Raw genomic sequence first — 10,112 nt, forward strand, 5'->3', positions numbered from 1 at the left:
CTCAGGGACAAGATGGAGTTCTCAAAAAGCATTCCTTTCATTTACTTATTTTCATCTCATTCTTACGGAGGAGTCTGGGTGTTTTCATTGCAGTACTATGAGATCTCGGGCACCCTTGTCTGTTGGTGTTTATAACCTTAGGCTAATATGACAAAGGTAAACAAGCCAAAGGACAGCTCCCATTGGCAAAATGATTTTGAAGAGTCCTTTTAATATGCTGTTGCCAGAAAGCAAAGTTGAATGTCCCCTGCCTGTATGGATTGTTAGGCATATAGAGATCTACAAGGAAATATACAGAAATGAAAATATTTGTGAAGGTGGGGGAATTATGAATCTTTTTTCAATAATTCAATGCTATATTGTTTTTACTATATAACAATAAAATTCTAAATGCTTTTATCATCCAGAAAATATTAGTGTTATCAAAATATAAATTTTAACAGTTAGGGGCCCAAAGCATAATGAGAAACAATTTCAGAAACTTCTCCCCTAAAAGCAAAGCAAATCAGTGTTGGAATAATCTTACCCCAGGGAATCGGAAGTTTTGAAATGTAGTATCAAGACACTGTAACCTTGAGGTTAAGAGCACTAAGTATGGAATAAGGTACACCGGAGTTCAGATCCGATCTCACTGAAGACCTTCAATGTCTCTGACCTGTGTCCTTATCTTTGCAATGGTGTCAAGGTATACTTCATAAGGATATCGAAATGAGACCTTTTCCAGGCACAGGGCTCAATAAATGTTGGCTGCCACTGTTGTTATTTATCAAACTACTTTAGAAGTCCCAACATCGGATAATTGGGGAAAAGAAACCATATGAAACCATTTACCCCATTAACTTAGGTAAAATCTGCCAAAAACCAATTTGAAGGTCCAAATTAGATACACTTGTCAAAATGACAGAAGGTAATACTGTTAGGTCCACCAATATGGGTCCGTGATCAAAGGAGCGAAACTGATACAAAGCAAAGGTCAAGCAAAGCTTTATTTTGCGCCAAGCATCGAGAATCAAACCAACTGTCCAGGGCCGTCTCTTACAAAGAGGTGAGCCCTCCCTGCCTTATACAGACTAACTTTTATAGAGCAAAGGCCCTGTGGTTGGGCCTGGCCACACACAGGTGGCCAATGAGATTGTAACACAGAGAGAAAGCTGCACAGTCATGTTAGGTCACACACGGGTGGCCAATTGAATTACAATTCACCCCATAGTAGCTATTTGAACTAGCTTATCACCTTGGTCAGAATTGGCGCCAAAAGGCGGGGCCCACACTCCTTCGTAGCTAGGGAGACAGTATCCTCGCCCCACTGCTTGGATGTCTCCACCTGGCCTGACCCGCCCTTGTGTTTGGGCTCTGTTACCTGGGACTGGTTTCCCAGACTTACTTTTAAGTAAGTTCCCCCGCGGGGTTGGGGCAGGGGGCAGGGTCAGTTTAAGTTTTACGGCATAAACAACAAAATCACTGTTTAACCGGATGAATCGCTCTGGCTAAATAGGCCCTTATAATACAAAGGATCAAGTACAGATGGCTTATCTGGAAGTTGCAATCTATACATTTTTAAGGTCAAATCCGTTGAGGTTTAAGTTCAATACAGTAATTTTTGCCTTCCTCAGGTGAGCGGTTTTGAGTTTTGACAAAGGGATGCAATCATGTAACCACACTGCAAACAAGACATTTTCAACCGCTACCCCCCAACATATGGCCATGTGCTTTCCTAGTCAATCCTTTCCTTCTGCCCCAGGCTCTGGCAACCACTGACCTCATTTCTGTCCCTACAGTTTTGCCTTTTCCAAAATGTTCCATAAATGGAATCCATACATATTTGAGAAAATAATGCTGTGAAACTTTTTAAAACTCTTCAATAAACATTTTGAGACATAATTTTTCTATGGTGATTCAGGGGGCACAGGATGTTACTGGTCAATCACAGGTATGTATTTTGTTTAACCCAGGTGACATACCTTGGCTTCTAGGAAGGCTGAACAGGTTTTCCTGCTACCGTGGAGTGTCCAAGCTCAAGTTTTCTTTGTGGCTAGCCCCATAGATCACATTCTTTCTTTCCATTTTTTTTGTTTGTTTGTTTTAAGATTTTGTTTATTTGACAGAGAGAGAGAGTAAGAGCAGGAGGAGAGGCAGTCAGAGGAAGAGGGAGAAGCAGGCTCTCCACTGAGGAGGGAGCCTGATGCAAGGCTCCATCCCAGGACCAGATCATGACCTGAGCTGAAGGCAGATGCCCAATCCACTGAGCCACCGAGGAACCCCTTTCTTTCCGTTTTACACTGAAAATCCTGATAAATAATGGATAACAGAAATGAATTTGGGCTTGCTGCACTTGAGACTGAACTAAAAGACTGCACACAGCTATAGGTGAGAAGCAACAGGAAACATGGGGCAAGATTTTTTTTCCCCAAGGCCTACCATGTTCTAATCAAAAAAGGACTTTCTCAATTTTAAGTAAAGCTGGGCAGGACTGGTAGAACGTAAGAATGAAGACTCAATTGGGGTGCCTGAGTGGCTCAGGGTTAAGCCTCTGGCTCCGGATCCGGTCATGATCTCAGGGTCCTGGGATGGAGCCCCTAATGGGGCTCTCTGCTTAGCGGGGAGCCTGCCTCTCTGCCTACTTGTGATCTTTCTCTCTGTTAAATTAAAAAAAAAAAAAAATCTTTAAGAATGAAGAGTCAACTGTCCTTAGCTATGAAGTAAGCAACTGTGTCAAACAAAGTGACTCACTCTCTCATGCCCAAGTGGCACATGTAACCCCTAGAGCTACTAGGGGGTCACTGTCCATGCTTACTGTGTGACCTGGAGCAGCTGGCACTGTTGCCCCTCGCAGGACAGGCCTGGGCAGGGAACTCTGAGACTATGCCAATAGGTTCGGAGACTGTTTCCAACACTTGCTGACTGTGACTTTTAAAAAATCACTCTGACCTCTTTTCTAGCCCATTTTCCCACACAGTTGGAGGCTTGATCCTTTGTGACAGGCGTTACTGATCATATTCCCAGTTTATTATGTCCTAGACTTTCTTAGGCTCTTCTTTGTCATAATGAAGTTATAAATATGGACAGAATGTCCAGCTGAACTATCTTTTTTCCCTTATTGCTTCTAAAGTCTGAGTCCACGTGTCCTGGGTGGGGACAAGGAGGTCCTCCTTTCAGGTGGCTGTGAACAACAAGACAATTCCTTACCGGGGACAGTAACAGCCTTAGTCCTACCAGTGACCGGACTGGGAACTAAGGCACTAGAGGCGGCGCCGGTTCGCCTCGCCGCCACGCCCCCCGCCCCCTACGAGGCAGGCGCCGACGGAGGCCAAACAGCCCGAATTCACCCGGCGCCCAGTGCGCGCGCCACGCCTCAGGCTCGTCCCATAAGACACCGGCGTGGGTCCCCAAGCCCTGGACAACCGCTGGGGGCGGTAAGGTCGGTGGGCGACAGCTCCCGCCGTGACGCAGCCTGGAGCTTGGAAGCCGCCCGCCGTCGCCCGCCATGAACGGCTCCCTGCGGCCGCGCGCCAGCAGCTGGCGGCGGGCAGCCACCGTCATGCTGGCGGCCGGCTGGGCGCGCCCGAGTCCTGCCGCCCCGTCGCTGCCCCCCGAGGGCTTCCGGCTGCTGCTGCTGCAGCGCTCCGGGAGCCAAGGCTTCCTGCCCAAGGCGCACGTCTTCCCGGGAGGCCTGGAGAGCACCGCAGACAGCTCGGCGGACTGGCTGCGCCTCTTCGCGCCGCATCACCGGCCGCCGCGCTTCGGCCTGGGGCCCGCACGGTCGCAGCCAGCCTCTTTCCCCCGGCTGCCCGACGCCCCCGCCGCAGCCGCCGGGGACGCCGCGGCGCTGCCGGATGACGTCGCCTTCCGCATCTGCGCCATCCGCGAGACCTTCGAGGAGGCGGGTGTGTTGCTGCTGCGGCCCCGGGCCGCCCTGCCCGCCGCTCCCGAGCTGGGCCGGGCGCTCGCGCCGCCACCCGGCCTGGACGCTTGGCGCGACCGCGTCCGCCGCGACCCGCGCCACTTCCTGAGCCTGTGTGCGCACCTCGACTGCACGCCCGACATCTGGGCGCTGCACGACTGGGGCGGCTGGCTCACGCCGTTCACGCGCCCCGGCGGCCGCCGCTACGACACGGCCTTCTTCTTGTGCTGCCTGAGCGAGCCGCCGCCGGTCTACCCAGACTTGACCGAGGTGGTGAGCTGCCAGGTAGGGCGTGCTGGGCCGGAGTGGGGACCCACCCGAACTTGAGAATTAGGGCCCCGGCCGGTAGCCGAGGCCCATCTGGAACCTCCCGATAAGCCCAGGATAGAGAGGCTAATGACAGGTGTTCTTCCAACTATGATGGGGCTCCAGCTGGTGGACCTTATCTACCTAACATCATGGCTTAGCCTGGTCTACCTTAAACGTGCTCAGAGCCCTTATATTAGCCTTCTGCTGGGCAAAATCCCCTAACACGAAGGCTGTTTTATAACGAAGGATTGACTTATCTCATGTAATTTATTGAATACTGGAAGTGAGCAACAGTATGCGTGTGGGCATGACTTTGGTTTACCTTCATGATCTCATGCCTGACTGGGAGTTGGCTCATTGCTCCTGCCCACGGTTACCAGTAGTGAGTAGCTAGCTGGGGGGAAAGATCAAAATTCAAAAGTAACGTTTCTACTGAACGCGTATGGCTTTTGCAGCATCCTAAATTTGTGAAATTGTAAATTGAACCAAAGTCCGGTCGATGTAGCTTCCTCAGAGCCATAGAGCCCACAGAGAGGGCATGGCACCCAGGAAGTCCAGCCCTTAGCCCTACAGGCCAAAGCCAGGACCTTGGTGAAGTGCTCTCTGCTTTCCCCAGCTTCACAGTCCAGGCCTCACTCTGCCTCTCCCATGGTTCCGCCATGAGGGACCCGAGGAAGATCCCTGGAATGTACAGTGCTGCTCACCTGCCAGGCTCCTTTCTGAGCACTTTACCTGCATGACTTCATTTCATGCCCACAACAGTTAATTATGCCCTCAGAGAACATGTCAGTTAGGTTAAGTTTGTTGGTAGTGCCTTTCAGTTCTTCTGTGCCATTTCCTTGTTCTATCAGATATTGACAGGAATGCTGAAAAAACAATTTTTTTAGATTTTTTAAAATAGTCTCTACAGCCAACATGGGGTTCGTATTCAGAACCCCGAGATCAAGAACCGCATGCTGTACTGCCTGAGCGAGCCAGGTGTCCCAGGAATGGTGAAATTTTTAACGAGTAATTGTGGATTAGTCTTTTCCTCTTTTAGTTCTGTCAGGTTTTTCTTCATGTATTTTGAAGCTCCCTTGTAAGATGCTGCATAGACATTTAGGACTAGACATTTAGGACTGTTAAAGCTTGATGGATTAACCCTTTAATTATTATGAAATGTGCTTCTTTATCCCTGGCAATATTCCTTATCCTGAGATCTGAAATTTCCTCTGTCTAATGCTGATATAGCCACTCTCCCTTTTATTTGATTAGCAAGAGCATAGTATCTTTTCCCAGCCTTTAATTTTAACTTGTCTGTATCTTTACTTTTGTTTTATTTTTTAGAAGATTTATTTATTCATTTAAGAGAGAAAGACCATGAGTAGGAGGGCTTCACCAACTGTACCACCCAGGCACCTCTCTGTCTTTGTATTTAACGTATGTTTCTTGTAGACAACATATGCTCTTGCCTTTTTTTTTTTTTTAATCAATAGCACAAATTCTACCTTTCAGTTGGGGTATTTAGATCATTTATATATGTTTATATATTTAAGTATTTATATTCAAATCTATCATTTTGCTTTTAGTTTTTTATCTGCCCTATGTATTTTTTTTTCAACTTTATTTATTTATTTGACAGACCGATCACAAGCAGGTAGAGAGGCAGGCAGAGAGAGAGGGGGAAACAGGCTCCCCACTGAGCAGACCCTGGGACCCTAGGATCATGACTGGAGCCCAAGGCAGAGCCTTTAACCCACTGAGCCACCCAGGCGCCCCTGCCCCATGTATTCTTTGCACTGTTTTTCTTTTCCTGACTCCTTTTGGATTATTTTAAAAAACTTTAAGACTCTGTTTTACTACCATTATTGACTTACTAACTGTACCTCTTTGTGGTTATGGTAGGGTTTGCAATATATAGGTTTCATTTCATGTATCATGTTAGAGTCTTAAAATACACTTACATTTCTCCCCCCATGTCCATTAACTATTGTTGTCATACATTTTACTTTTATTGTTATTATGAACTCTGCAGTACACTGATTATTTTGCCTTAAACAATCTTTAAAAGACTGTGAAAATGAGCAAAAAATGTCTTTTATGTTTACCTGCATATTTACCATCTTCATTCCTTTGTGTAGATTAAAAGCAACTGGTTTCTTTTGGCCTAAAGAACTTCCTCTTACAGGGCTTGTATTTCAGATCTTCTGACAAGGAATCTTCTAAATTTTGTTTATCTGAAAAATACTTCATTTTGCCATCATTTTTCTTGAAAGGTATTTCAAGAAAATATTGGGTATAGAATTGCAGGTTAACAGTTTTTTTTTTGTCAGTACTTAAAGATGTTGCTTTGGGATATTCTGGGTTTGTGTTGTGTAATTTAAGATGAGAAGTATGCTTTTAACTCTTTGTTCCTCTGTATGTAATATGTTTTGTTTTGGTTTGGTTTTTTTGGTGTGTGTGGCTACTCTAAATATTTCCTCTTAATCCTTGGTGTTTATCAATTTGATTAGGATGTGCTTGGTTTTCTTTTTATTTTGTTATTTATTTCTTCAGATATTTTTCAGTTTTCCCTGTTTTCTGGGACTCCAGTTACACATTTATGTTGGATTACTTAATAATGTCACTGATACCTTATATATATATATTTTAGATTATTTTCTCTCTGTGCTTTATTTTGAATAGATTCTAGTGCTACATTTTCAAGGTCTCTCTCTCTCTCTCTCATATGTAGCACCTAGCCTGCTGTAAATACTACCCTATGTATTTTTTTTTTTAAGATTTAATTTATTTATTTGACTGGGAGAGAGAGATGACAAGTAGGCAGAGAGGCAGGCAGAGAGAGGGGGAAGCAGCTCCCTGCTGAGCAGAGAGCCCGATGTGGGGCTCCATCCTAGGACCCTGAGATCATGACCTGAGCGGAAGGCAGAGGCTTTAACCCACTGAGCCACCCAGGTGCCTCTCTATCCTGTGTGTTTTTCATTTCAGAAACTTTTCATTAACCAACCTCTTGGGGGCGGGGGGGGGGGTCAACCCAGATGTTGTTACCAAATCTTTTCATGTTGTCTCAGAGGAATCTAGCAAGTCACATTAATGAATGAATTTTACAACTTCAGTTAGATTTGCATACTAACCTAACGATTTCAAATCTTTGATTGCCTCTGGAATAAACCTTAGGAGCCCCAACCTTTGTCTTCCACAGTGGTCATCTCCATCAGAGGCAACTGAGAGTTTCATATCAAAGGAAATTTGGTTTGCACCTCCACAATTCTATGAAATAAGAAGACTGGGAAATTTTGCCTCTCTCTCTGACTTGCACAAGTTTTGTTTGGATGGTGCATCAGAAGGAATGGAAAGATGGCTGCCGATCACATTTTTAACTGCTGATGGAATGCTTGAGCTTTTACCAGGTAAGTCAGTGAAGTACCAGTGCTTTTTCACATTTAGTATTCACATTTAATGCACGGGGCTGTATGGCAGTATTGCCCAGCATGGAGACATGAATTACTGTCGTTTTACACAATGCAGCAGTTTATTAAGTAAGGTCTAATTCTATAAAATATCCATAGTGTTTATTTTAACCAAAAGTTCTGAATATTTGGGGTGCCTGGGTGGCTTAGTGGTTTAAAGCCTCTGCCTTCGGCTCAGGTCATGATCCCAGGGTCCTGGGATCAAGCCCCGCATCGGGCTCTGCTCAGCAGGGAGCCTGCTTCCTCCTCTCTCTCTGCCTCTCTGCCTGCTTGTGATCTCTGTCTGTCAAATAAATAAATAAAATCTTAAAAAAAAAAAGTTCTGAATATTTCACTTTATACACACACATATACATTTATTTAAATGTTTACTAGATCTTGACAAAGTTCTTTCTTACATATTCTCATTTTTTTTACATTTTAATTTTGAATTATGAGAACAAAGTATAAAGTTGAAAACTTCTGTTTTTAAGTACATTCTATTAAGAACTTGAATTATGAGCAATTGTCAACTTATTTGAATTAGGGAGTTTGTTGGTGGTCAGTTGTTGGACAAGTGCCAGGTAGGGGTTTTATGGCAGTTTAAAGTGGGGTTTTGTGACCTGTCTCCCAGCTACTTGGCTCAGTTCTCAGAATAGTGATAATATTTGTTCCTCATCCTACAGTGGGATAGTTTAGTGGTCTTGGTGTGTAAAGAGAATTTCGATTATTTAACCTTAAAATTATTAGAACAGCCCACATTGAAACCCAACAATATATGGATATCAAGGCCAATATTGATATTGACTAGGATAAAGCAAGTCATGGGCTAGTCTAAAACTGATAGTTGGTGATGAAAAAATACCAGTCATAAATACTTAGGTGCCCAAAGAAAATTCTTGGCTGGGGAATGGGACTGTGGGGAAGGAAAGAAATTTAGGTAAGCTCATAAAATTAGAGTTATTTAACACCTATCTCAGTTCTAGACATAACAGAGATGAAAATAAATACCAGTGTGTATGTATGTCACTAATGTATTAGAATGTTTTATAACGTAACACTGCGAATCAAAATACTATTTTTCAGGAGACGAGCTGTACTTAGAAGATTCAAAATTTTTAGAAAATGTTATGTCCACTGGAAAAAAGACTGAAGAAATCATGAAGGAAGGCAAGATATTTCACCGACTCGTTTTACACAGCCGCCATGTGTATAATCTCCACGTGACTATCCAGTCAAAGTATAAACATGTTTATCCTAAGACCTATATAATAAGTAAGAGCCATTTGTAGAGCACTGCATATTTGTACTTGCTTGGTTGACTGCTTGAAGTTGTCCTATGGAATAGGGAGGGTTGACTAGACCTGCTTGGAGCGCAAGGACCTGCCTGGAAGTTACAGTACAGTCTTTCACATTTCAACTGTATTACAGCACTTCCTTGTTTATTTCATTCTTCAGAACTTACAGTCTCACACAAGTAAAATGATCTTGTTCCCAGATTGAGGAAAAAAACCTCTCACAAGGGTTTCCACTTCTGTATTATTTTTGTATTATTTTATTAACAAAAGTTTAAGACATTCTCCTGCCATTGTCTGATGTACTAGCACTTTCCTTGATGTGCTTGGGAGCTGGATCTGTGACTCCCTTAGACATGCTGCTGGAATTAGTTTAAGGGTGTCTGATTACACAGGGAACACTAAACTGAGACGACCTTCAGGTGACAGGGTCATTATTTTCTTGTTATATCTTTAGCTTGATGATTAACCTTCAATTCTGTTTAATACTAAAAGGCCTTAGTTGTTAAGTTTACCAGATGGGAAACCTGTTTTAAAGGCTATGAAGCCATAACAAAAGCCATAATTATTTTTACTCTGGAGCAGTAGCTAATGAATACAATGAGATTAGAGAGATATAGAACTAGTCATCATTCATTGGTGTTTTATTACTGATGCTTATTTTCAATATTTTTAATATGGGTTATTTTTTCATGTTATTTTAAGAGGAATACTATTTTGATTAAAGATGGGAAATGGCTAAGACATCAATTCTGTTTCAGATGCTTGACTGTATCACCCATCATACAGTGGATTTTATTTTTCATGAAATGTCTTAATTTTCCTACCTATAAAATCAAGGTGTTGATGAATAAGGTATATGTGTATTACCTAATCTTGGCTGGAGGAATACATCTAGATTAGTGGTTCTCCACCCAGAGCACTTTTGCTCAGGGGACGTTTGGCAGTGTCCGAAAACATTTTTGGTTGTGAGCGTGAGCTGCTTCTACTACCTAGTGGGGAGAGCCCAGGGATGTGGTTAAATATCCTACAGTAAATAGGACAGCTGTCCACAACAATTATTTTGTCAAGGTTCAGAAACTCTGATCTAAAGTAAAATCGGTTTTCTTCAATGAATGGTCCCAATGTGTACATTTTGAGAACCATATACTGTTAGCATTCCCTCTGGCTTCTGGACCT

General features: G+C 43.6%; 1 protein-coding gene across 1 annotated transcript; it reads left to right on the forward strand.

Annotated features, from left to right (window-relative positions):
- Nucleotides 1–3,287: 3,287 nt before the first annotated feature.
- NUDT19 (nudix hydrolase 19) lies at nt 3,288–9,683 on the forward strand. Its single transcript, XM_080829669.1, has 3 exons — nt 3,288–4,186; nt 7,392–7,599; nt 8,725–9,683. Exons 1-3 carry the CDS (start codon nt 3,485–3,487, stop codon nt 8,928–8,930), a joined length of 1,116 nt encoding a protein of 371 aa, XP_080685795.1. The 5' UTR covers nt 3,288–3,484; the 3' UTR covers nt 8,931–9,683.
- The last annotated feature ends 429 nt before the right edge of the window (nt 9,684–10,112 follow it).

The sequence above is a fragment of the Martes martes genome, assembly GCF_963455335.1.
Source record: "Martes martes genome assembly, chromosome: 17".
Taxonomy (NCBI): Eukaryota; Metazoa; Chordata; class Mammalia; order Carnivora; family Mustelidae; genus Martes; species Martes martes.

What these genes read in the sequence shown, in the direction of transcription:
- NUDT19 (XM_080829669.1), top strand. Translation starts at nt 3,485, where the DNA reads ATGAACGGCTCCCTGCGGCCGCGCGCCAGCAGCTGGCGGCGGGCAGCC. An exon ending in CCGAGGTGGTGAGCTGCCAG is followed by an intron (nt 4,187 to 7,391) that starts GTAGGGCGTGCT and finishes TGTCTTCCACAG; the next exon opens with TGGTCATCTCCATCAGAGGC. An exon ending in AATGCTTGAGCTTTTACCAG is followed by an intron (nt 7,600 to 8,724) that starts GTAAGTCAGTGA and finishes ACTATTTTTCAG; the next exon opens with GAGACGAGCTGTACTTAGAA.